This window comes from Amblyomma maculatum, chromosome 10 (assembly GCF_055883805.1).
Source record: "Amblyomma maculatum isolate TAMU_Amacu chromosome 10, ASM5588380v1, whole genome shotgun sequence".
NCBI classification, from domain to species: Eukaryota; Metazoa; Arthropoda; class Arachnida; order Ixodida; family Ixodidae; genus Amblyomma; species Amblyomma maculatum.
Genome location: NC_139353.1, coordinates 9822640 through 9850489, shown reverse-complemented (window position 1 = coordinate 9850489; position 27850 = coordinate 9822640). Strand labels below are relative to the sequence as shown.

The following is a 27850-nucleotide window of genomic DNA, read 5'->3' as shown; positions in this document are numbered from 1 at the left end:
GCTAGCCAAGTTTTGTTACGTGCATGCACGCAGCGTGCACCTGTAGTGGCAAATACCTCATGAATTTATCTTGCCTTTCATTTTTGTAACTTTGAGGTGTTGCACCATAAAAGTTGAAGCAAGTTGAAATTGAGAATCTTGTGGAATGCTCATATATGGCATATTTTTAATATTAGAGTGATCAATAGCAAATCCCTGTAGTGTTTTTTCAGTGTGGCCAAGGTAAATGAAGTCAGCACCCTCAGTAAAAGCCTCTACTTGTGCAATTCAATGTTGAGTGCTCATGCTTTGATATCAGTTTGACAGTGCGCTATGGATCTTAAAAGTTATTCTTGTTTACTTGGTTTCTTCAATTAATTGATTTATTGTTTATTTTTGCAGAATCCAGATGGAACCTCGACAAAAGACTTTAAAACAACAAAGTCAAGGGAACAGGTCTTGAATGCCATCGACACATTCACAAAAGGCTTCGACGATGCTCTGGTGAGTCTAACTGGCTTTGCATTAAAAGAAGTAAGCATCTTTGAAGTCCAGGTTTTCTAAGCTATTTTAATTGCTTTATTTGAAATTTATTGCACGGTTAATAAATAAATTCATAATTTGCATATCTAGTCTTGAATTTAGTGCTTTTATTAATAAGTGCAAAGTAAACATGTGATTTCCTCTATTATAGTGCTTAATGCTGTCTTTCTTCCTTTGCAGGGAAAGTATCTTCAGCGGTTACGATCTTTGTACAATGCGCTTGAGCAGTCTGAGTTCTTCTCTACACACGAGGTAGGTTGCTGAGTTGGCATGTTGCTACTGTGTGGAAGTTTCACATTTATGTGCTATAGCTGTTCATGCAAGTTTTGAATGGGGAAAGGTGTCATTGTATACTATTGCTTTCTTTCTTTGATGCTGTCAAGCCTGTAAAGCATTTTCTTTGTAGTATATTTCATTTTGCTTCTGTCACCCAGGAGTGAATAAATGGCCGCTTACATTATGCTGTGCAAATATAACCAGCTGGTTTGATTTTGACCGGCTTGATCTTCTTCAGGGAACATCTCTAAATGTTGTTTCCAAAAGCCTCACTGAAATTCTAGACCTTGTGAGAACCGAAGTAAGGCCAGTATTCTCGAAGTGCATAATAGTGGAAGGGAGAACCATTTTATTGCTGCAAGTGGCACGACCAGCTTCGGTTGCAGATTTTCTAGCATCAGCTTTCTGCTATGTTTTCTATACAGAGTTCCTGTGTGCAGTAGTAGCTGTTGAAACTATTTCTCTAGGTGTGGAGCAAGGCCTTTGAGTCATTTTCTTTCTTTTTGTCATTCATTCTCATTGCAGTTCATTGGCAGTTCCCTGCTGTTTGTGCACGACAAAGTGGCGGCCAGCGTGTGGCTTATTGACTTTGCCAAGACTGTGTCCGTGCCACCCGGCGTGACCATTACACACCGGCAACCCTGGGAAGTGGGCAACCACGAGGATGGCTACCTCATCGGCCTCTCGAACCTCATTGGCATCTTTGAAGAGCTTCTAGACAATCGCTGCGGAGGCTACTCTAAGAGCCTGCCGCCCGAGATACCTGCCTAGGCTACTCTCCGCTTTCATCAAGTCACGGTGCAGTCCTGGATGTTATTGTGACAATGACTGTGTGCTCCACAGTGTACGACGAAGAAGGTGACCTTATATAGTCAGCTTGAGTACTGAACTAACGGGTGAAAGTGTGACAGCGTGCGAGTGACTGTGGGACTGTGGGCAAGTGCGCTTGTGGTGCACAATCTCATTTTCTCGCAGAGACCAGCCTGCCGGTGTTAGCCTTCATGCAACCAAGCAAACTGCAGACTGTGAGCAAAACCACCAGTGCCACCCGGGTATTGGTGGGTTCCACGAGACCTCTGCCAACAAGTGCTCACACAACCCAAGCTGGCTCGCACTGCCGCGAGGCCTGTGAAAAAAGCTGTGCCAAGTGCAACATCTTCCTTCAGCTTTGTTTTGTGCCACCCCAGGCCCCATGCTGGTAGTTTTGAGGACTGGGCCACGTCACCCAGCTGTCTGTTCTAAAGAGGAATCTAGGGTTCTTCCTCACGGTGTTCTTCGAAAACGAAATGATCCCTAGAGCCACCATTGTGGGGAAGAAGGCTGCTTCCCTGATGATCCGAGAATGACACCCTCTCTTTGGATGAAAGAGAGCTGCACAAGGCCTGGTGGTAACGAGCCATCATGGAGGGGCATGTGTCATATTCTTGAAGGGCCTCATTATACCTAGCAAATTAGTGGGCCTCAACACTTGGAGGCCGGAAATAGCGTGATGAATTGCAGCAAACCAGCACTTCCAGCTACAGCTGTCCCTCTCTTACGGGCTGCCGCCTCACGTCCCCCCTCCTCCCTCCCCACAAGCTCTTGTGCAAGGTGTCCTGCAGTTAGCAGCACGTCTCCAGGCTGTGATGCAGATTGTTTTCTGTCGTGTTCAGTGTGTTGTCCAAAGTTCTGCAGTCTAGCTTGTGTTTGGGACTGGAAATTCTGCAGTTTAAGCTCGGGCATGGAGTACTGTGAGAAGCTAGGGCGAGTGGAAGGCCCTATAAGTAGGGGCAGAAATTGTGGTGCTACACACAAAAACAAGAAGTGACCGTGTCTCGCAGCAGAGCTAGGCCTGACCAGGGAGTCTTAAAAACGTGCTCTCTCAGATGAATGGTAGCTGACAATTGCATTATAGGTGTTTCAAGAGTGTTCCAGAACTGTGTATCTTTTTTTTATGATTATTATTATGGCGGTGCTATGTGCTGTCGTTGTTATTGTTGCACATCTTTAACTTCTGTACACACCTGCTTAGTTTATGGTTGGGTGGAGAGAGTGCTTGTGCTTAACTCAAATGTGCGTGTTCACATTGTGAAGTATGGTCGAGCTACCCACTGTTCCATTTCTGCAAGCTCTCCACTCCACCCCCTCTTGCCTCCGCAGTGTGATGTTTTGTTGGCGTTGTTTGGTTCTGCATTGCAGCTGCTAATGCAAGAATGGAAAGGAGGTTTAATGTTATTTTTTTGTCGCTGTTTGCACAGTACAAAGTTATGACCATGGAAGTGGCTGAGTGGGTAGCTCAGTATGTCCAAGCACGAAGTCATCGATGCCCGAGCCGTAGTGTGCTCTGTCAGGTTTTAAAGGCCTTTATGTGGTGAACAGCTAGAATTAATTGAAGGAGAGTGCCTGCTTTCACTAGTGTGATTTCTGCAACAGACAGATTGAGGTTGGAAATCTGTGCACTATTGCAGTGCACAAAAGTGGTTTGGTTCCAATGCATGGAGTCGTGTAGGAGCTTATGTTACTGCCAAACTCTGGAAGTGCTGGCCTCTGCTCAGTTTTCTGTTAATGGCAAGATGCCAACTTGTGAACTTAGGCTCCTATGTGCGCAAGAGACCTGTTATGTTGTTCCTGATTGGCTGCTGTGAAGCAGCGTTATGGTGTTAGTGGGAGAGATGGGAGGTAGACATGAATTTTTTTCACCAGCACCAAGTTGAGGTAGGTGAGAATCACCATTTTTTTTTTTGTTCAGCATAAGAAAAACCAACTAGCATGAAAACGTCTAAGCATCACACATGTCCGGACCTTGTTCGACACGTTTATCTTGTCAAGCTATTGCACCTTGCACAACAATGCAGAGGAGTGGCTGAAGGCCTGTACTGAGTTGAGCCAGTGCGATGCAGTGAAATGAAGGTTTCAGAGTTTTGTAGCATGCACCATTGCACATCTATGGGTGTGCACATATCTCTGGGGAAGCAAACGCATTACTGTTATAAAATCAATTTTTTTTTCCATTCTTGAAGACATTTTTTTTTTTTTTTTTACCGCATTCATCATTTGACTACCACATTGCCATTTTGTTTATGAACAACTGCATTGAATGATGTGTTCCTTGTAATGATACTACACTCTACCGACACCCTGCGGATTGCTTTTGCAAACAGATTGCAGGTGTTGTCGGACATGTATATAACTTTCCATGGCTGATCTTGTGAAGCGGACTGGGAGCAGACAGAAGTGTCACCGTGCTTTTCCCTTCTTGTCCTGTCGACTGTAGGCTGTTCCATGCTAAGCAAGCACTTTCATGTGGAAGCCTTAAACACGTCTGTCATACTTTTAACTTGCTGCTTTTGTGCCATAACAGCTGCGAGTGAAATGCATGGACAAGACAGTATCCTTTCCCCCCCTCGAAAAAAAAAAAAATGAATGATGACTACACCACCAAACTTCTTTTTATGCACTCTCAGCTGCACCATTTTTGTCACGCGCCTTTTTTTGTAAATAAGAGCAGTGTTCTATGTGTCTATTATTTAACGAAAGACTGTGGCTAGAAGTGTACATAGAGCAATAAGTCTTGACTGTTTTCATCTTGCAATGAAGTAAAATACTATGTGTACTGAATGTAATTATCGGCTCTGTTACTTTTGCTTGCCCTGCACTGGATCCTTGTGGCTTCTGACATGCTTCTGCCAAGTGCAGTGCTGGCAACATTAATCTATTCCATGTCACGCATCTCTCTGGGTGTGTGCTTTTTTTAAGGCCATCGAAGTCATTTTACATTGCAATTTGACCTTGAACTACAGGTGTTGCTAGGCGCGTAGCTGTGCTGGGTGCCAGCTGCCGTGGAGAGGGTTTTTAGGGTGGTGCAAAGGAAAGGTGCTTTATCTGGCACACTTCCTGGTGGACACCTGGACCGTGCATGTAAATAAAGGAAGTGGAGGGCTCTGGAATAATTTGCCACAATTTTCTGGAGCCCTCCACTATGGCAGTTTTTTCTCTATTCTTTCAGTCTTTCCTTTCTTCTTTTATGGCATAGTTCAGGTGTCCACCCAGAAGTAGGACAGATACTGCGCCTTTTCATTCTTTAAGACCAATTTACAATTTACTAATAGACATAGAAACTGCCGCACTTTATTACACTGATTAAAAGGCTTCGTCCATAGTCATTACAGCATGAAAGAAATCAATGAAACAAACATTGAAACCAGCCTTATGTCTTGTACTGACATTTGGCTCAGCAATGCGAACCACTGTAGTTTTTTTATTGTATACTGTGTTCCACTTGGTGCAAGACCACAGCACGAGAAGTTAAAACATTAGTGACACCTACTTAAAATCATGAAAGGTGCCACCACTAGGTGGTGCTAATTGCAAGCTTAAAAGTAGTAATAGTGCAAAATACGTTTTGAAAAATTGGCATGCCCTTAGCTTGCCGACTGCTAGTTCCATTGTGCACCATATTTTTCAGTGAGGAAACACTGTGGGGTCACAAATGTCAGTAATAGGTTGGGGTGCCTATTGCATGGTAATGGCATGTGGGCGCCTGCTGAACATGGGTGAAATTTTCTCCTGAGAAGAGGTAGAGATGCTCATTTGACTGTTAAAATATTATTTGCATATCTTTTGGGAATAAGAAATTCAGTGAAGAAGGCATAGATACTTTTTGCAGAGGAAAGTACAGTGCCCAGCTGAATATGGGACAAAGTAAGCTGCACAATACAGCATGGCATGGGTTTTCTGGGAAGTGGTTGCCGAATTTTCATCATCCTCCTTTGATGGACTGACCACAGTTCTGGGGCCTCGAATTAAGCGCCTATACTAAAACAGCAAGACCCAGTGGATATGGGTATCGGGGATGCATAGTGATGCCTGCTGCTTACTGCAGAGTTAGCCAATCGGAGCAAGTTTTCAGCGTGGAAGCACGACTTCACATGCTCAAACCCAAATAAGAACATTCTAGCTTGCATCACGGTCCGTATTCTGAATTTGCGTCGTTTTCAGAAGTGCCTTTTCCCTGACTTTGAGTCATCTGATTGGAAACACTGGAACCCGATATCAGTTCCACTTTCATTTCTGGGGTTTCCACCAATCGAATGACTTGAGGTAAGGGAGATAACAACACTTAAGAAAACGCCGCAAATTCGGAATACTGACCCTGCCGAGCTTGGACAAAAAAAGAAAAGTCGAAGTAGATTCAAACCCAGGGCCTTCTCGTGGCAGCCGGGTATGAAACGTCATAGCTGTCACTGCTGCTGATCAAGGCACAATGACTGCAAAACACTGTCGCACTGTGCGTTGCACATTGTCGTCTCCATCCTTCCATATGTGTGCAAAAGCTTTTACATGCCCAGCTTCATTTAATTAAGTTAAACTAGACTGGATACTAATCGCCAAGCAAAGTGATGCTGTGACACTTCTTGGGAATCACTGCACCTCTATACACACATCTGAGAAATGTTTAACCAATCACTAACAAACAGACGACCCAAACAGATGTTCGGTTGCATGCAGACGAATGTGTAGGGGTCTGCAAACACCACCATGAAAGATTCAAACAAAACTCAATGAAAAACGTTGACAGCTTATAATGCAATCACATTGCTAACGCACAACATAATTATAGTGTTCTAGTGGATTTTTCCGCCTCTTTTCTCTGTACTCACCTGAAGCTCCATTTTGGGTCGAGGTTTCAGGAGAAAGTAGCAGTAAAGGGTGCAGAGAAAAAAATGTTGTGTAGAAGAATTTTAGAAAGAATAATTGAATTGGTCAGTACATACCAAAGGTGTATGTACGGAAGATTTTAAAGCCGTGGAAACCACTGCTTGAAGTCAAAGGACAACTAGACCTGCCTGAATAATGCATCAAAGGTTTGCTACAGTCAACTCAACCTCCCCTGCTTTTTTGCCAACTGGACTGCTGGCCCAGGCTTCATTCATTACAGGCCACCCTTAGTAGCATCAACACATAAAAAAATGGAGAGCGTAAATATCAGCGCTGAGCTGGTGGATAGCATGATAACACATCGACGAGGTGCACTCGCACCTTATGCTTTTTGTTCAGATGAGTCATCCATTTCTCATTACTAAATGCTTTCAATCAGGTGATTAAGTTACTTTTGTGCTTCCAAGCCCTGCAGCCTCATTTTGCTTGCTTTGTGTTAATGTGTGGTGATGTCAACACCTGAGACCAAACAATAAAAGTTTGACTGAATAGTTGAAAACGGTAAAAGAAACCATTAAGAGATACATCAGGATAGAAGCAAGCCAAGCTAACTTGTCACAGGCTGTAAGCCAGAGCAGATCTTACTAACACCACATGCGAAATAAATGAACATTTAGCAACTGTTGAGCAATAACAGTTTCATTTGAAAACAGCTAGTCACAAATAAAGCATGAGGAAACAATGCTCACCTTTAACAAGACTGCTATCGTCTCACCCGACTTGATCAAACTGAAGATCATTCCCATTACAATAATTACATCTTTGTTTGAGTAAGTGACTGTGCTTCAGAAACACCATACCAGTCAAGAAAAAACTTCTGGCGCTTCTTTTTGGAAAACTTTCACTACGCCTAACGATAGATGAAGTGGATGGCATGGACAAAAGTGTGTGTTGTCTTTTGTCTGGTCTGTTGTGTCCCATTGTAGCAGCTCACCAGAGCACATTTTGAACACCACAGATAATAAGGCTGCTCTTCTAAAGGTTTAAATTTAATATACTAAAAAGCATCAACTAGGAAATTGAGAATTTTAAAGTGCTAAGAAAAAGAAAAGTCCTTTTTCACTGTACCCAAAGACCACAGAGTAACCATGTAATGCACTGGTGTGCCCTCAGGAGTGAGACTAACTAAATAATGTCTGTGATCAATAGTTACACATATCAAGAACCAACACCTAATTAGCAAAGGCACCCACCATGCTGATTTTCTGTTATACAACATCCCTGACCATTCAGTATTCAGCACACCATGACAAAACTTTAATTCACAACAATGCGAAGACATTTCTGCAACGTGAAACAGCTAACGGTAACTCCTTTGGGACTTTTGCTTCATTCAAATACTAAGAGATCTGGCATAAAATTAAATCTTTGTTGCAAAATTTACATATTAAGTTTTTGGCTTTATTTTTTGGTGGGCTGAGACAGTAGATAAATTGTTCTAGAGAAGATAGTCTTGAGCATGCTCCAACAATGTACAAGGCTAAATATGTGTGCACTATGCCGCTTTATTCAGAAACAGCATGAAATAATGAAGTACAGAATGAAACCACTTTGTGATGGTGACATGGCAAGCACAGTCATAACGAATACCAAAAGAAAATGCCCGAGTGCTCTGCAATCCGGTTGAAAATAATGGCAACGTTATGGAATTTGTAACACGTGATGTACCTTCAAAGTCAACAAAAATAAGCTTTATTTGCACAATAGCGAGAAGTCACAAACACGGGTCAGCAGCTTGAGATCTAAAGCAGTTATACTACTTTGCAGAAGCTACTCCGGTCACTTGCTTCCATTACGACGGTCATAACCAAAATGGGGCATACCTAGCATGTCAGTTTTGTTATGGGGCATTTTGAAACTTGCTCTGAAGCTATCACATTACACCGTGTGCCATTCCTACCCAGCCAGATCCCAATGAGGGGCAAAATAAAATCGTGGTTCATTACAAGAAAAAAAAAAAAAGAGAGAGAGAGAGATTCTAAAACTAGGTTTACTGGCTTACCGCCCTCTAGGCTCTTGCTGCGGCAGTCATCTTCATGATACAAGTTCCTTGGCTCTCGCCGCAACCTCCGAAGCCACAACAGTGACCCCCCTATACCTCCTTTACACTTTAAACTCTCCCTCCTCGCCCTAAAAGTGGAGACAAATTTTCTTCTCACTAATCTGCCACCTGGCCAACATGGTAGCTGGAAAATGAAATAATTAACCAAAATTAACGTCTCGCAGCCTGAGCTGTAGATTTCACAGTAGAGTTCAGGGCTATATGCTAGCGCTAAACCAATCCAATAATTCTCTGAAGATGGAAAATTATGCGATATCATTTCGGTGCCGTAATGGTAAGTGACCATGTTTTTTCACGATTATTCGTTGCTTGCACCAATGTCTGAAACTGGAACCTGCATGCTTTTCTAACCTACCTAATGCCACCTGCTCTGGCATGCACCGCAGAAGCTCTATGTTCCATTATGGTGCTTGCAAAGTCAAGTAAACCGTGCATAATGAGCTCAATTACTCTGCCCTATTCAGAATTTTGCACACTTCTCTCGAAAGAACAAAGTATGATGCGGACACAAATGCAGCCACCATAAACAGGACCACTTGTTTTGGTAGCAATGCGTGCAAAATGTGAATTGAAGCATACATCTCTCTTGCTGCCAGTGACATTATATATCAAGGAAGCCTTTCCACTGAAAATTCACCATCCTGCCTACAGTCAATTAGCCAAATTCGAAACGAATCAATGAAGTCCAGAGCACTCCAGTGAGCACCCAATCATTATCAGTATCAGCTTACGTCAACTGCCTCTCTTAATGCTCTCCAGTTGTTCCTGTAATGTGACCGACACTGTTACCATATCCTAGCAAACTTTGTGTTACCACTACCAGACTTTTAGCCGTCCGTAACTATGTTCTCCTTCCCATGGACCAATTAGCCGATTTTTCACATTACATGCCTTCCTCGGGTTCGAGATTCAGTTTTCCCACTGTATTTGCACTATAATCACTCGTCTACGAAGTTTCTCCTTTTTGTCTTTCAAGGTATCCCTGTCATTTTCCTTTCCTCAGTACAATGTGCTGTTCTCATCCTTATCTCGAGCCTCATTCTTCGCCAGCACGTGCTCTGGTAACACAACTCTTTCATTACGCAATACACCCGGTCAACTTTCTGTGGCTATGGAGATAACTGCGAGGCAGAATACAGTCCTTCAGAAATTTCACGGATCATACTCTGAAATATTACATCATTACAAAAATATTAACATTATTATTACATCAAGATTATACAATACAAGCCAGCACAATGTTAGTGCAATGCCTTATAACATCAGTACAATATGGCATGCAAATGCTGATGGCTGTCCTGTCAGTTGGGAATCCTGCGAAGCATACGTAGGCTGCGTCTGCGCTTCCACCCGCTGGTGTCTGTAAGCTTTTGCAATGCACTCGTTTCGACAACGTACATAGTGTGGGATACTTATTAACTGTGAAGTTAAGTTCACTTAGGAGTTCAGTACCGTAAATAAACCATTTCTGAGTTGTTGGAAACTCCAAACTAAAATTTCAAGCAAAAGCAAACTGAAACCGAAATGGCCCCTATCTTGTAGCCTTGGCTGCATAGTCTCAGAAAGCTGTCCAGGAGAATATCATACTGAGTGGTATCAGTATCAACTTGAGAGTGCCTGCCTAGTGTACTCCACCCAAGCTTTATTTTCCTGGCAATCAGTTTCTCTTGGCCTGGATATGCGAGTATTGATGCTTGGCAGACATAGCAGAAATTTCTACAAACACTTTCAGAAGGTTCTAAAAATAAGTAGTTTGAAATTAAACGCTTTCACAAACAGTTAGCCATGACAGGCGTCAGCAACAATACAAATCATCCTGATTAGGCAACCAATTATAATTAACTAATAAACTTCTAAGCAACAGAGTCTAGTGGTTAGCGCCAATGGGAAGTTCAAAGTCATGAACAGAGCAATGCTGTTTCTGTCTGAAACGAAGAAAAAGGCATTCTATAAAGCTTTGTAGCATGCGGCAACCGTGATTTTTCTGTTCAAAGCCAACTCAGTGCACGAGGCATACTGGAAGCAGAGTGCAAAAGCAATATTTGCTGATAAGCTGCAGTACATATGGCACCCCAACTAATATTACTTTTGCTACTGGACTCTCTCACATACATTCTTTTGCTTCTCTGTCTGGTGTCGGGAAGGAGACACCACCGCCAACTACGTAGCCATTATTTTTTAGAGCTTGAGTGAACTTCAACAATGACTCTCATACAACGGGTGGACGACAGAACTAGAAGCAAAATTTCTTGAATTTAGAACTTCAGCATTTAACCAGGCAAGCCGCAGCAATTATCAATTTCGCATGGCATTGCTTTGCATAAAACAAGCTAGAAACCTTTCTTTGGTCAGTGTTGCCAAAGCTAACTGACACATTTGCACCCTTTGCATTTAATTTTTTATGCTCATAACTTTCTTTAACCATGCAATATTGCAATTATGAATGCAGATTCGAAATCATGCACACAGGTGGAAGCGAACATCAGGTCGTTTCCCATGTACTGTTTTCTCAGGGGAATTAATTCTGCCTCGTGCTTTCTATTGGAAAACTGTGGATGGAAGGCTTGCGACGAGCGTAAGGCAGCTACAATATAATTCGTTTTGCTCGACTTCAACAATTCTTGCTAGACCCATCTGTTAAAGACTTGGGGCAGTTGAAGTGCGGCAAAAAGCAGTAATGAAATGAAATTGTAATGGAATCACGATACCAGCTTTCTCGCTTTTTTTGGATAACAAAGCACCGCATCATCGTACACATATACTGGAATAAGGCCTGCCATTACAGAGAGAATCACGCACAAAGCTCTCAGCACTTGAAGTGTGCCAATTAGTTATGTGTTGATCAAATGTTTAAAGGACTAGAGACACCTAATTTTTTGGTTCGTGTTTTATCATTTGTAATGATGCCTAGGACATTACTGTACACGGACCACCCTGTCACACTCGCCTACGACTGCTGAATAATTTATAATCAAATTTCTTTTCTCATCTGTTACGGTTTAAGCAAACGAGCGATGGCTGTGACGTCAGTCAAGACTAGGTCACGCGAGGGATGAAAATAAAGTGATATAATCATTGCTGTGTCATTTGATTTCTCTACAGTGAGAAAGCCACCCTGCCTCAAGGACAGAAATCACTACAATTGAAGGAGCGATTATATTGCTTTTTTTTCGTGCCAGGTATCAAAACATCATTGTGATGTCACAGCCATCTCTTGGCTATCAAAACCAAAACTGGTGAGAAAATAAAATTCAATTATAAATTATTCTGTGGTTGTAGGCGAAAACTGTACGCGGATCGATATACAGGAATGACTTATGCATCATTAAAAAGAAGAAAAATGCCACCAAAATGTCTATAGTCCTTTAAGGAAATCCCTAGGGCTTCCCAGTGACCCATGCTATCGGAGACGGCGTAGTGGAAGGCTCTGGAAATTTCGACCAGCATAGGTTCTTCACTGTGCACTGACATATTGATAAGGGGCAGAAGGCTATAATCCTCCTTATTAGTCCTGTGTGCGCAGTGATGCTTCTCAACAGACCGTATTTCATATTCAAATAGGCCCTTCTTGTCCACAAAATTCATAACTTTAGAAATACAGGCTTGCTGCCTGACAGAAACTGTCACAGTCCAGCCAGCAATCTACTACAAATCAGAAACTTTGTTGCCCGATGCTCTCTCTGCTGCTGGCTTTGAAAACTTTTGCAATCATGCTTCGTGGTTATGCAAACATTTATGTAACAGTGTTCCTTGACTGTATTTTTATACCAAAGCAATGACAATGCCTAAATTTACCGGCAAACCATTCAGGCAAAGGGTTTTGTGTGTGGACCCTTCTTATGCATAGTTTGTGGCAGTGCAGCACTGTGTCATCAATTTTGCAGTGCCATCAATTCCATAAAAATCGCCAATAGTGTGGACAATATACCAAGTATGAATGTTGTCTAAAAAATTTTTTTTTTACCAAATGTCAAGCCTTGCGGACTATACCACAAATTATATTAGCTAGTAGCTTGAAAATGATACCTGCCAGTGTTAAACTTTTGGAGATCGTAATGGACCTAGTTACTAGCATTGCATTCCATAGAATAAAGAGGTAGCCTTCACTGGTACTTTTGCAGTGTTCTTAGCTCTGAGATATGAAACTCAAATCATGCATGCAATTTGCAGTCAGTCTGATGCCTATCACTATGAAGCAATTTACAAATAAAAATGCTGCAGGTCCCAACTTGTGGCAGGTGACATAAAATGCAGACACAACAGCTGTGAAACAAACAAAAACATAAAAGCCGGAAGAGAATGGACAAATCTGTGCAAATCATACCTTTTAATCAGAAGGAGGTCTGTAACATCCAGTTAAAGCCTGCTTTGTGTCTATCAAATGCTACGCGTCACTTCAGAAAGGGTAGCGGGCTCCAACTTCAACCCACCCACAAGATTGGTAACCGCCATTTTTAATGAAAGTACTTGGTGACATGAGCTGTGCAGTGATTTCTAGACATTGGACACCGCCTCTTGAAGTGTCCCCTGCAAAAGTTGGCCTGCATGCTTCGGTGCGCAGTCAATATGGCTGCTAATCAAGGCAGATAGTAACACACATGGAGAAAAAGAGCAGCTTTACTTACACCAGCTAACTTCACGAATACAGTTTCAACAGATTCCAAGGAAATAAAAATCATATGAGTGTCTTAATCTGGTGCACATCCAAGCTGCAGGCTCAAATATTCGCAGCGCAAATATCATGCAGCAGTATGTGCATGATGAAATATCATAAGTCTGTTGTGATACAAGCCATGGTCAGATGACACGAATGTGCATACAAGTGAAAAACATTTTCAGCCAGGTCGTGGTTAAGCTCCTAAAATAACAAGGTGATCTGAGCGAGAACTACTATACGCCACTTAAATCACACTGCCATTGCTTCCAACAAAGATGTAACTAGATTTTGTCGCCCTAACAACGGCTAATTCAGAACAGAGAAGGTTCCTCTGTAATGGTTCCGCACGCTACTCTCGTCAAGGGCATATAGTTTTCACTTGCTCCAGACGCTCATTGTGGCTGTTCCTTTTATCAGTTCTGAAGCACAGGATGAGTTAGAAGTGCGAGTCACTTGTCAGCACTTCACCGAGGCCGAGAAGGGCTCAGTGTTGCTTTTCCTGATCTCAGCGGCCTCCTCCTCGACACCTCATCAGCTGCCCTACCTCTGCTGCTGCAAACTCTCTTCCGACTGGTCTCTGCGTCAGAGGACACGGCGCTGTTGTGCCGGCGCTTACTGCTTAATGCTGTGGCACTTTCATGCACTGAAGTGGCCTTCGAGGCGCCCCGCGGCTGCACTGTCCTGTGAGTTGCTTCGGTGCCGGAAGAGTGGGTTCCAATTTCATTGCTGTTTGCTCCTCCTCTGGACCGGCCAGTGTTGTTGTGGTGGTGGCTGTTGATGATCTGTTCCCGAAGCCGGCTCACTTCTTCCAGCACATCGGAGAACTCACGGTGCTGCTCGAGGAGTTTGCGGTTCATCTCATTGAGCTTGCCTTCCTGCTCAGCAAGTCGGCTGCCCTGCTCTGCCACCAACTGCGACTGGTCATGCGCCCGCTTCTCCTGCTCACACAGTTTCTTGGCCTGGGCTGTCAGCTGCATATTTAAAAAACAGACGGCAGGAAAGAAGAGCAACTTAAATTTTTGTAACAATTGTTCCTACTAGAATAGTCAAACTCTGCTGCAATAAAAAAGTGTTCACTTGAAAATGCAACTCTGATAACAAAGGTAAACAAGACGACTGGGTAAAACAATCCTGCTTTCTTACTTTAAAAAAGGACACTCAAATGTCCACATCACAGTTGTCCAGAGCACCGATGCAAAAATGTGCGCTGGAGTAAACAATGTTCATCGCGACTTGTGCCGCATGCAAGATCAAGAAACGTGGAATGGGAGCTTTCAGAGCTGCAGTGGCCCAAGTAGAAATTTTTGACCATGCAACTAATGCCCAAGGGCTTGTGCTGTGTTGATACACAGAGAAAAATATTAGGATGTACACTTTCAGCATACAGCATGATCAAAATATATGCTAAAAATGTATGTAATTACCATTTCTTCCCGTAAGGAAAAAAAGACTGTTTCATTTATTGAGCATGGTTTTGGATGCCATGCTTTCCATTTGTTGTCCCAGGTAGGGTAAGGAGTCAAATTTTATTGTGACCATTGTGCTTACAAGTACAGAGTTAAGCCTGGATGTAATGAACCTCCGTGTAGCAGATTCTTCGGTATTAAATATTCGGTACTAAAAGTTTTTCAGTTCACCAAAGCCGCCCCTTGCAGCGCGCATATTTGAGAACTTCATGTCAAAATAGGCGTGGGTTTCACATACTCCGAAAAATCATCCGCGAGAAACACTGGCCTGGAGGTAACACGTCTGACTCGAGATATCTAAACCACGGCCATGTCTTCAATCCACGAGACCTGCCTTTCGCTTACAGTGCCCACCGTGGCGTCGCCTAGCCTAAAGCTTCTCAATGAACTAAAAGTAGTGCCATCTCCACCTCCCTGCAAGTGCGGCTGGTATGGAGGGGAGAAGCGCACACTTCTCCCCTCGAGACTGCCACCCACAATGAAGCGCCCTTTTCTACCGAGGCTCCACTCCATCGTCTGCCAGATATCATAGAACATTATGCAATGCCAGGCACTTTTTTGTGAGCTAAGGAAATGATTTAGCAGTAGTCTGTCAGGTGTGCATGCAAGACGATCCCAGCTGCAATGGCTGCGTTTCGGTGGAGGCGAAATGAGAGGAACCTCAGTCTCACACTTAGCAGGCGGCTTCCTTGGATTATGCTTTCGATGAACAAAGGCTGGTGAAACAGCACTGAGTTTCCATTTTTTTTCGTTTGTTTCCATTGTTGAAGTCAGCCTGGCTGATTCTATGCAGCCAAACCATCCTCCGTGCCAGGACTCGATTCGCGGATGGTATCTTGACTAGCTGCTTGCTGTCACTTTCACGTGTGCTGCACTTGAAAGTGCAGCAGCATGGCATCATGATCAAGAAGCTATGCTAGAAATAGTATGAAAAAAGGTGCGGATCGTAGTTAAAAATGGAGTTGGTGTGCGACATGCGCTGTTTGGCACCGCGAAGAGAAGGTAGCAAACAAAACAGCAAGAAAAACAGGCGTCAGAACACGTAACGCCGTTCGACTAATGGGGGACTCATACACAGCAGGAAAGCGCATGGGAAGAGGCATCTTCACAGGATGGCATCACCCTTAGTTTATTAAAGGGATTTTTTTATTTAGTTATTAATTAATTATTTATGGCGAATTCCAATCGCAGAACTGGAGCAGCGCGCACGCTCCATCACAGAACGCCTCAATCCGGCGGAGAGCACGCTCCCAGACTCTGCGTTTCGAATACTCTTGCTCTGGCCGGAGCAAGTAGGTGGCGCTCGCAAGCAAAGGAGACGGAGAAAGTACCCATCATTCCTTGCACTTGCCCGCGCTTTTCGTGCGCTCGCGTCGTCTGCTTTGCAAGCCTGCAGCCTTTCTTCCCTTTGATATGGAGGTTACACCAGCCGTTTACGCAAATATATCCTCCTTGCTCGAAGAGCCGAGCGTGGACACACACGGTAAGACTCCTTCAGCATTTTCTTTAATATGGAAGAAAACTTCGGTTCACGTACCGAATGTTTGCATTCTTCCAGAGCCGAGCTGTAACGTGCGCGGCTTTGAGTTTACACGGACGATGGACATATAAATAGTTGATTCTTGATTCTTCGACAAATGAGTTGGAACTGCTGCTCTCCGACTCGCTGTCCTCAAGCAAAGCGAGCGCAAGAGCGCGACGCGAATCACCATCCATGGCGGCGGCAAATACTGATCGTCTGCTATGGAGCGGCGCGTTGTCTCTGAAGCCAACGCGGCGAGCCACCGGAAATGGATGCGCTAGCTAGCGCATGCGCAAGCGTCGCTCGGAAAGGCACGTCACGCAAACTTCCGGTCGGTTCCCCCGATTTCGGCGGAGCAGTTTTGACTGCTCCGCGGAGCGACCCTTGCTCGGCAATTGCTCCCGTTCTGCGTTTGGAAGACGCGATCCGTGTTCCGGATCTGCGTTTGGAAGACAATTGCTCTGAAAGGAGCAGAAAACGTTGCTCTGGAAGTGCTCCTGCTCTGCGATTGGAATTCACCATTAGTTTCTTGAGCAGCCTAGCCTAGCCTACCCTCCTCCTCTGCTTTTCTCTAACATATCCACCTTCCCTTTTTCCGCTGCTACTCACACCTCACTTTCCGAGTGCCACAGCAGTACTATTCACGATGCTTGCAATAGGGTGGACACTCAGGGTACCCTCTTGTGGGCACATTTAAGCTTTGCCTTCAAGCGGACGCAATAGCATTAATGGGTCCCTCAGAGTCCAAATGCTGCCATCTTTCAGACTGTCAGAGTGCTATGAATATGGCAAGTTGAAGGGAGACTGACCAGAATCTAGCACCCCAGGCTTGCCAGTGCCAAATGTGGTAACGTGTGACGGCTGTCCACCGGTTATGCTGACAGCTAGGCTACGCAAGCCAAGAAGGGGTGCCTAACAGCCGCGCTCTAAGAACAAAGATGGGTGAGCAATGCTCTTGCTGACGAGATTTCGGCACTGACAGCTCTCGCGCATCGAGAGTGGGGACAGCCGGCACCATGGTGTGGAGAGTGTGCTTGTCAGGGCAACAAGCATGAGTGCACTGAGACCTGGAACCTGTGTGTGTGTGTGTGGTCTGTCTAGCTCCAGCCGCCGCAGCACGACTGTGCGTGATAGTCTAACCCAGCCATGGTGCGTCCACCACCCCAATCTCCCCGCCCCACTCACAGCCGTGTTGCGAGAGTCTGTGATGGAGGTTGTGGTGGTTGCTGCCGCAGTCGCGGCATCAGCGCTTTTTCCCGCAATTACGACTTTGAGGAATGGGGATTAATTGGTTTCCATTCTGCAGTCCTTTTGAGTGTTCACGCGAGAACTGTAAGTAACAAAACCTTGGATGCAATGAAAAATGGCAGACTTTTTATAGCCTCGTTATAATGCAGTTTAATTGAAAAATGTGAGTGCGAGACCTCAGGAAAATTAGAAAGAAAAGGAAAACAAATATTATAACGATTATAACAAGATCTTGACCTGCTAAGCCAACACAGCTGAGGCTCTGATAAACAAAGACTTCATGCAAACATACAGAAGCAAAGGATATGTTTAATATTATCGAAGCGGCAACACTTCAGAAATGCACTCCACCATCAAGCACAGAAAATCTATCTTGTAGCAGTGGCTACCCTATGGTGCAGCCTCATGCCTTCTTTCACTTTTTCTACCAAACTCAACTCTTTCAGTCTTCTCTTTTCCAGTGGCCATCGGAGCATTCTTCCACGTTGCACATTACACTGTCCATGGCCGCCAAAAAGTTGGCTTCTCCTAGCAGCTCATGAGCCTAATGGTGAAGCTTGTTGTAGCTTTAGGTACAGCCAGGGGAAGTGTTATATTTATACCTTGGATGCAAATACAATGAGAAATACATTCTGAGGCTGATTAACCACGCACAAAAAAAAATCGCTTTATGTTCTTATGGATTCCCAGCTTTCAGTAACATGCTGTATTGGCGTCAGCAATGCCGTAGTGCAACAGCATATTGAGAAGTTTTATGGGATAGCGTATGCAGCTAGTTCGGCTGAAACGGCGCCATTGTAATCTAAAATTGAAAAAAAACTTGCCAAAAACAAAAAACAAATATGCATTTGATTTTGTGTCAAAATTGTGATGCAACCATTCTTTGTGCAGCGTTCAGTGTGGTGTCATACCATTTTGCTTCACATTTGGCATCCATCTAGTCAAGATGGAGGCTAGTTTGCAACAGGGATCTTAACTGACACGTACCATAATAACTCGCATATAATACGAGGTTCATTGCCCGATTTTATCATGTCATATTGCCACCTCACATTATATGTGGATTCAAACAAATTTCAGACTAAATCTGCAGTTCGGCTTCAATATTAATTAGCGTTATCAGCACCAGGCTTCCAGTGAGAGGAGGCGTTTTCTAGCAGTGGCGTCGCCTGTTTCGGTGGTGTCAGCTTCACCATGCTGACCCCGTGATCCTCGCGACCACGGTGCCGCAACACGCATGAGTGGAAGGAGGTCAATCACACCTCGCACGATGTAGAGATGGCAATAGAATCACTCAGCACGTTGCATGGGTCTCTCACGGGCCTCCCCAGTCATATTGACCATGCCTGACAGCCGAATCGCGGACACTTCACCAGTATTCTCAAGGAGCGCGTCAGTCGCGCTTTGTACTGTAAAGGCCGGTTCACATGCAAGCGATTGAGCAAACTGAGCGGCAGTGACAAGAGGGAAAAATTTTCAATGTGTTGGAACTGCATTGCTCTCTCCGCTCGAGCTCCTATGACAGCTGAAAACAGGTTTTTGCGTCGCCGTGCCAAAAATAGCCAGCATTTTCACTTGCATGTGAAACAGGCTTAAGAGTTTGTACTGAAAGAGGTCTCCAGCAAGGGACTCGCGGCAGACGACACACGTGCCACACGACAAAGTTTGCGAAACCCTGAATTTGAGAACACTTCCTGGGAGCATAAGCCACATGCCTGCGCACCTCATGCGCTACTGTCCAGCGTTCAAGCTGGAACTGGCCTACTGGTTTTAAAACATGAAGCTCTCTGATCAAGTGTGTCGGCAAGAGAAAGGGAGCGAACCAGCACTGGCACATGATGGTTCGTTGCATTATTTGCCACTTGCTGCAGGGTGGCGTTGGATGCAAAAGTGCGGAGCACATAGGCCTGGCCTCGTACGGCAACTGCAAAATTTAGTGCAAATAAGTACTTTTGCTGATCTTCTTTCTCTTGCATTATACGCAGATGGAAACTTCTTTGCTTTCTTTTTTGCAATGCCAAAATTACATCTTGTATTACACCCGGGTTTTTATGGTATGTAAAAGAGCATTGCACGAAACTCAATGTGATGCCCGAACTCGGTCTAGGCTCATTTCTTAAAGCGTGGGTCCGACTACCCGCTTAAGTGTCGCTCTACTGAGCCTGACCTGGCATGAGTCCATACTCACAGTAACACATGAGGTAAACTTCTGACTGTGAGCAAGTAGACTCCTAACACACAAACAAAGAAATGGCAGACAAAAAAGCTCAAATTGCACATACATTTGATGAAGAAATTTGCTTTCCAGAACACAAAAGGAATACATAATGAGGTATGTTCATCCGGTCAGCTTTTTGAATAGCGATCTTATAGGTGCACCGAAATAACATAGAGGAACTTCTGAAGTTTCAAGAGCCAAATGAAAAGGGCTGAATATATGCGTAATAAAATGGTTTGAGTTCCTTAAATACTTTTAATCAGCCATACTTTACGGCCTACGGTGTCTAAATATTAAAGAGTCCCCGTATCCAGTGGAATGACATGTTTTATTTTATGAACAAGATTTCACGAGTTGAATTCATGTCCACAGTGATTGCCTTCTAATAAAGAGGAAAGCAAAATGGCCACTATATAGAGAAGGGCTGGATCATTTCGACCCTCTGGGGTTCGTTAACATGCACTGACACTGCACGGTCACGGGTGCAGTGCTATTCACCTGAATTGAAATGCGGCCACCATGGCCAGTATCAAACCTGGGCACCTTGGCCCAGTAGTCGAGTGCCTCAACCACTCAATCACCGTGCCAAGGTAATAAGAATAAATAAGGCAATAAATTTTCACTCTTTCTCAGTGTGTACCCAGGGATTATTAATTCCTTGTCGCTTCTGTAATGCCCCAAGTGTACTTCACTCTACAATAGTGAATCAAAAGCCGGACACTGGCCTGCTATGTGCTAGCCTAAGCCTGGCGTGGGCGCACAACTTCAGACCTGGGCTCAGCCCAGGCACAGCGAAACAGTTGTGTTCTGGCCTGCTGGGCTAGCCAGAACAGTAGTGCCATTCTACTACATTAAGCATTTACTATTCAATGTTTCAAGTTATGCATACCCCTAATAATTTTCTTTTCTAACTTGTTTATGTTTTAGAATACAATACACTTCTCTGCAAAGAGCAGAGATCAGATGGCAAAATTAGATTGGCCTAATTGGGCCCCGAATACTGCTTGTATGCCGCTTCAGACAGTATGTACCAACACAAAATTATGAAATCAGTATCCTAAGCTATATGTCACACTCGTGGCACACAGCGCTCTGGCTACAGTGCTTATTGCATTCATAATGCACAACTCTTGCTTGCAAGTCGCAATTTTAAAAGGTACAATGAAGCAAAAGGAGACACAAACCAGCACTGCCCAAGTACTGAAATCAAGACATCACACCTCATGTATGTTCAGTAGTGAATGCAAAGATCATACTGTACATACAAGCCCACCCCTCACACAGTGAAACATTTGTTCTGATCGTCTATGCAAAGGAAATATAAAAACTATTCTAGTTCTATTCGCACGAACATATGGCTACTAGACCAGCCCTGTGTGTTATTATCTCCTGATTTCAAAGTTTACAAAAAATGAGACAATAGAGTGTGCTTTTTTGCTTTTCTTTCTCCCCCCACTTCCCTTTGATAGTATTGACCTTTTCCTCACTGTCAGAGAAAGAACGCTATAGCAGACGACGGACCAGGAAGAGGAGGACACACACGTGTGTCCTCTTCCTGGTCCGTCGTCTGGTATAGCGTTCTTTCTCTGACAATGAATAACCAACTCGCCCAGCAACATACCCTTTTCCTCACCTTGGATTTGCACTCTGCAAGTGACTTGCGGAGGCTCAAATTGCTTGCCCGCAGTTGCTTGAACTCCTCAGTGAGACCTGTATGGGCTGCCACGTGCACACATGGCTTCTGCACTCGTCCCAAGATGGAGGTAGCAGTTGCTGTTATGACAAGAAAACAGAAGGCCATGAGTGACGCTATTCTACAGGTATAGTATTTCCCAAGAGTAGACAGCTGGGCTAATTGAGTCATTTTAATAAACAGCGCAAAAGACGGGACAGCCAGCGCTCATCCTGTTGCCTTTCTTGTCATGTACTTTGTGCTGTTTGTTAAGTAGCATTTCCACTTAACATTTCGGACCTGTCCATATCACACTCACGCAGCTAGAATGTGCAAAAGTGAAAATCTCCAAACGTTCCAGCATTCAACAGATGACCACTTAACATAGTACCTCGGACCCACAACAAAATATGTAGGCCAAGGGGTTTGCTTCTACACCCTGTATCGAGGCTCTTGGAAGCACCGGACCGGAATATATAGCTAAGCTAGAGAGGAGTGACAGTGACAAGATTTCGAACACTGGAGATGAGCAACGAGCCCCATTACGAGGCTTAGAAGCAAAACACTTTCACCATGCATTTTTGAAAAAGACTACATGCTGACAGGAAAATAGTTGACGACATTATAGACAGTGGCAATGTCAGGTGTTATGACGCAGATGGGCAAGCTTCCTATGGCGGTCTCTACTAAGAAACACATAAGAAAGGAGCCAACACCCACTGACACAAAGGAAAGCACAGGGGATGTTTTCTTTTTTTTTTCTCCTGTTAATGTGAAGCATTAATTAAGCACAGAGATAATTGACTATACTCCGTTTCATACATCAAGTGCAACACTGCCAAAGCGAGAGCTCTTGTTTGCGCTCCCCGCATCCGCGATGAAAAATAGTGCCTGCTCTTGACGAGAGGACATATTAGTTGCTTTATCTGAAAGCTTAATACATCTTATATTAGCCATCAACTCCACAAAAAGCACCTTTTTTAGGGAGAAAAGAGGTGAATTTGTATGTTTTGTTTGTCGTTTTCATTTGTGTCGCGTTTTCACTGCCCCACAACCCTGCCAGCGCGCAGCGACCTCGACTGCCTCTTCGGAGCAGATTTTTTCTATAAGATATGCACTGCGAAGATGTCCAGGCACGCGAAGAGAGTTACTGGAAATATGTATGCTCGGAATTGAGCCCATTTCCGCAGAAACCACTCGGCCACGGAACGAGCGCATAGTGATACGCCTTTTTTTTCTTGTGGACTACTTATGTAGCTTTCGCTGCGTTGCACCTGGTGTATGAAACGGAGTATAGAAAGCTGAAGAAAATATGTGGTGGTTTAAGCATGCCTCGAACCTAGCGATACGAGCGAGAGCTGAGTCAAGCATGGTTGTGCATGCTTCTTATTTATTCAATACTGCCAGCCACCTTTTGGAGGCCAAGGTGAAAGTGGTAAAGGCATACATCATTAAGCACTTCAATGGAATAGAACGACAAACAGAAGAAGACACAATCACAGAAGAAGCAACTGCAAACTATTTTTGCCAGTGAGCCTAAACCGAATGTAAATGAGGACATTCCGCTTGTAAAGAAGACTCGACACCAGATAAGAAAGACTCTTGATTTGACAAACATACCACTTCATGCAAAAGCCCGTCCCCTTCTGATAACTGGTAAGCTTTTCTTCGGCACCACGATTGTAGCGGTGTGTTCGTTGCATGTTGGGCAGGATGTGTTATACTGCATGTAGTCATAAAATGTTATTTTTGTCTGATTATGGAAAAAATGACTGATTATGGGTGGTGCTGTGCAAAATGTTTTAACGATGGAACTTGCAGCGAGATTCAAGCAAGGCTGTATGTGGTTTGACGGTTTGAATTCGGGGGATACTCAAGCTTTGTCTTGAGAGTGGACGCGTAGCACAGCCTTTTTCATTGTGCGATTTCTTTCATAATTTTTCTTTTGGTTTTTGGGGAAGAAAGGTGCAGTATCTGTTTTACTTCATGGTGAATACCTACCCACTGAATTAGGTCAAGGTTACATCACTTTTTTATTCTATGATTTTTTTTAACAGGTCGAAATATTAAACAGCACACAACATTGGCAGGATGTCTTCTATTCACAGCCCAACGACTAGTATTTGCAACCGGTTCTTCTATAGCAGCACCTGTGCTTATATCCGATGAGCAGCGAGTTACATGCTTACATGAGTTACATGTGCAAAAAGCCCAGTGTACCAGATTCCCTTCACATGTGGTGCCATTAAATTGGAAAGACAGGTAGATGCCTGAACAAGAGGCTAATGGAGCATGAAAATGCAAGAAAAAGTGACCCTCTCTGCTATGTTGCTGCTCATTGTGTCAAGCGGAAATAAAAGCACGAAAGGGAGCATGAAATGAAATTAGAACAAAATGGCGGGCTTTTGCGCACAAAGTTCTGTTGCAAGAAGTGCAAATATGTACCTGTTTACAAGGATACCAAAGTTCTTTTCCGTCATGAAGACAAGGTGATGTGCGAAATAATGGAAGCACATTACATCAACAGTCATGGCCAATGCATGCATCAGCATGCCTTCCGTGACATTAAACGATGGAGAAATAGCATATTGCACCTCCAATGTGACATAGATTTGATTTTTATGGCAATTTTTCTCCTGCCTTTTTATGTATGATTGCTGTACAGATTCACCTTACCGTCCTTCAATAGACCTTGTTGTTAGTCAGCGCTTGTCTCGTCCTTGTCCTACCTTTGTTGCGCTGTTCCCCAGTATGAATGCATGCCAACTCACCCAGATCTCAGCTTTACTCAATGTTACCGCTGGTGCTAAGCTACTTCTGAAGCCGATATGACAGCAAATCGATAAAGAGCTATTATATTACAGTTTCTGTGGGAGCACACCAACCTCTACTCACTTGTGACGTTGGAACCACTGTTCAAACAACCCGAAAATGTAAGTTTATAGAAGAAAAATTCAACTATAAATTTTTTTACCAAGTGCAGGCAAATTTCACATGGCGATCCATGTTTTCTAATGTCTTAATAAAAAAAGATTTGGTGTGTCTTCCCATATTACTGACAAGGTGTGTTTGAATGCATGGATCAGGACCACCACAGGAAGACCTGAACAATGAGAAAGGCTTCAAAACCAAGGCGATGCAGCAAGAAGAAGGACTGCCTCACCTAGCTCAGAGCTGCGGGGCACGGAGGCACTCGCTGCGCACGGCCCATGGTGGCCGGCACCTAGGAATCCCAGGCTGGGCTTCATGGGACCCACGTGGAGCTTGAGGCCTGGCGCAATGCGCTCGTCAAAGTGCTCCATGGCCATGGATGAGATGTCGCGCAGCTCTTGGAGGATCTCATGCGCCCGAGGTGGCGTGCTGGTGCAACCATGGCCTGCACCTTGCACCAGCCGCAGAACCCGGAAGATCTCGTCTATCACCTGCATCGCAGAATGTTGTATAGAGAAGGTTCTTGCAAGGGCAGCACTGATGACTGCCACTTTTCAGGTGATGCACCAGCCAGTGCCAAGTATGGCTGCTGCCAAAGACTTCCATTACTGCGACCACATGTCTGGTTGATAGTTCTTGAACTCCCTTAGGGATGTGCAAATGCACTTCTCCTCCTATCCTCCCCTACTTTCACCTTCAAAGAGATATCGACAATAAATATAAATTGGTCTCTGTCTACAGTGTGCTTTGTTATAATCACAGAGTGAACAATCTAAGTGGAAATGGAGATTTCATTAGTTAGAGAGAAAAAAAGATGTGTTGTAGTCACTGACTGATATTAGAAGCAAAATGTGTACATCATCACAAAATTTTTTTAGCTTGGATCCCAGAGGCTAAGCAACACTGCCACTTCAAAACAGTGGCATCCCACCCTTATTTCTTGATAGTTCTTGTGATGACAACAGAGAGGTTGGCGACTGCTTCATTGGCCATTGAGTGAATAACAAAAAAGTTAAGAAATGCTTCCGTTTTTTGTGGCATCAGTGTTTTCAAATCGGTGCAACCTCTTTTCAGGGGACGATTATGTTCTTTTTGCAGATTTACCCATACGGAATGTATAGAATGAGGGCTCATAAAACTCCGTCGCCTTTTATCCACTCTCATACACAAAGAAAGGTCTCGGAGCCCCACGCCTGGTGGATAGACGAGGAACTCATCTGCCCGGGCTTGACTATGGCATTGACCGCTACCGTTCGTGCATTCTACCCTCCACCTCACAACCTATCGCTCCAGTGCAGATGACAGCTTTGATATTGGGTAGGGGTCCGTGGTGGTGTCAAGCACCAACACTCGTTAACAAGACATGCAGCTTCCGATTTGTGCTGAAGTGTTTTCTAAATTTGCAGAGGGCAGGGACGCCTGTTCTGCAGAATGTAGCAGAAGAAACAGAAGAAATCCAATCACCTTTCCGGGGATGAAGCAGCACAGGTTCATGTCCATGTATTTCATGAAGGTCATACTCAGCAGAGACAGCCGGGTCTCAATACTGGTGAGGATCTCGCAATGGCGTGCAAGCGGGTGCGTTCGGCGCTCAGACTCACGCCGAGGAAGCTGTTTTTTGACAGCCTTGAGGCACTGGGCATGGAACCGCTCAGCACGGAAGAAGCCCTGGTTCAAAAGCCTCTGGCAGCAGGTGTTGAAGTGACGGTTAACCTGTTTATGGAGAGGGTAAAACGTCAAGTGACAAGTTGGAGGTTCGTGGTGGTTGAAATGGCTACAAGCAGAATTTGCCTCATGACTCTACACAGCTGTGCAATTGGTGATAGGACTAGATTTTGCATCTAGGTCAAAGCAAATGTAGTCCCTGAGGGCTGTGCAGAGGTGTTCATGTGGTCGTGTTCTTGCAACCTCGCAATCAAGCATTTCTCAGCTCGCCCCGTGTCTTTTACTTGACTTGCAGCAATCAGCCAGCTTAAACATGAGCATAAGGCAGGTACCCATATTAGCTAGAACATTCACACACTTGAGAAAGCCTGTTAAGCCTGTTTGCGCTGTGCACCTATTAATGAAAAAATATGTAACGAAGATACGATGCCACGCTGGGTATGTTATATTTTCGCATGTGCCTTACAGTACCGACAGAACAGCTCACGAACTTTAAGGCCATGTGATAAGCACGAATCAGCCTTAACTGCATGAAAGAAGCATATGTGATCGACACAGTACTGGAGAAACCGCGCCTCCCACCAAGAGTAAAACTTTTGACCACAGAGCAGCAGCGATCGGATACACCGTGGTTGAAATGGGCAATAATCAAAGGGAAAAACTTTTCCAGTAAGCCACGCCTAACACACGCAGCATGCAAAATGCAACTTGGGTGCCGCCACCGCAGAACGCAATGTGCAGACGGGCGACGCGAACATTCCACGTAGACTACGAGGCCCGGTTGCAGCCAAGGTCCTCGCCCTAGCGAAACAAAAACATACGACAACCACCGTACCAGCATTTTGGCGAAAAGCTGACCTTTCAGAAGCGTCTGCTCACCCTTCGGTAGATGCTGATTTCGTCATAGGACAGGTAACTGAGGATGTTCTCCATGATCTCGATGGGGAGGCCCTCCACTGTGAGGACATCGTCGCGGCGGTACGGTTCTAGCTCCATCTTGGCCTCGCGATGCTCTAGCTTGCCGGACGTCGACAGCCGAAGCTTCCGCTTTTTTTTCTCTCCCTTTTCTCTCGCGACTAAATTGGGACTCTTTAGTTCATAATGCGGGCAGTGATGCAGGCGGTGCAGCCGGTTCCGGAGCGGATAGCGAGGTTCCACCGTTCCACACGCACGAGCGGTGCTTGCAGGCAAAGCGGGTCTCGCGACCCTGCTACCCTGCGAACGGGTACCGATGCGACGCGACGCTACACGCCCCGCAAGCCCACAAGAAGACCCCACCAGCCTGGAGCGACAGCGAACCAGCCCGAAACAGAGGAGGACACAGGACAGATGAAAACGAGGAGGAGAGAAGCGGCAAAAAAAAAAAAAAAGAAAAAGAAAATACAGTGATGCATTACCACGTGATAATATGGGAAGTTTACATACATTATAATGAACCAATAAATAATATTTTATTTTTGCTACCAAGTGGAAAGATGTTGGAGTCGAATGTTTGATGGGCTCCGTAGGCTATTGTAGCATTCCGGACATCCGAACGCACTGGATCAAGACACTTGCGCGGCACTGAAACCGAAACAAGAACAACTAATTGGATAAGACTCACCGCCACCCACATTTCCTCCGTTACAGAAAGTAGTTTATTGTTAGGAGTTTCTTGAAAATCTGAATAAAGTACTAATCATCAAGAAAATTTGAAATATAAAAGATCAATGCCTTTGAATTGTTTGGTAGTGTCAAACATTAAAAACTAATTTTGTTGACTGTCCAGCAGAGTTAGCGGAGTAATACAAACGCCTCTTACCACTGCCCATAGTTAGCATCTGCATCATAGAGTTAATATTAACTCTATGATCTGCATGTTGCATCTGAATGTATCGTACTTAAACCACTTAAACACTTATACAACTGATTTAT

The 27850-nt window shown here is 44.4% G+C and overlaps 2 protein-coding genes across 2 annotated transcripts in view; one reads left to right on the top strand and one right to left on the bottom strand.

Moving 5' to 3' along the window:
* Nucleotides 1–4400, top strand: part of LOC146175543 (inositol-trisphosphate 3-kinase A-like) — a 216653-nt gene extending 212253 nt beyond the window's left edge. Inside the window, exons 6-8 of the mRNA XM_084581941.1 lie at nt 382–483; nt 703–774; nt 1324–4400. Of these exons, the coding sequence (XP_084438067.1) occupies nt 382–483; nt 703–774; nt 1324–1569 (420 nt within the window). The 3' untranslated portion in view covers nt 1570–4400. The remainder of the gene's footprint in view (nt 1–381; nt 484–702; nt 775–1323) is intronic.
* A 3568-nt stretch (nt 4401–7968) lies between these two features.
* Nucleotides 7969–27253, bottom strand: pall (F-box protein pallbearer). Its single transcript, XM_084581934.1, has 5 exons — nt 26816–27253; nt 25736–25984; nt 24504–24762; nt 21302–21441; nt 7969–14185 (listed from the first exon to the last, which is right to left on the bottom strand). Exons 1-5 carry the CDS (start codon nt 26930–26932, stop codon nt 13679–13681), a joined length of 1272 nt encoding a protein of 423 aa, XP_084438060.1. The 5' UTR covers nt 26933–27253; the 3' UTR covers nt 7969–13678.
* Between the last annotated feature and the right edge of the window lie 597 nt (nt 27254–27850).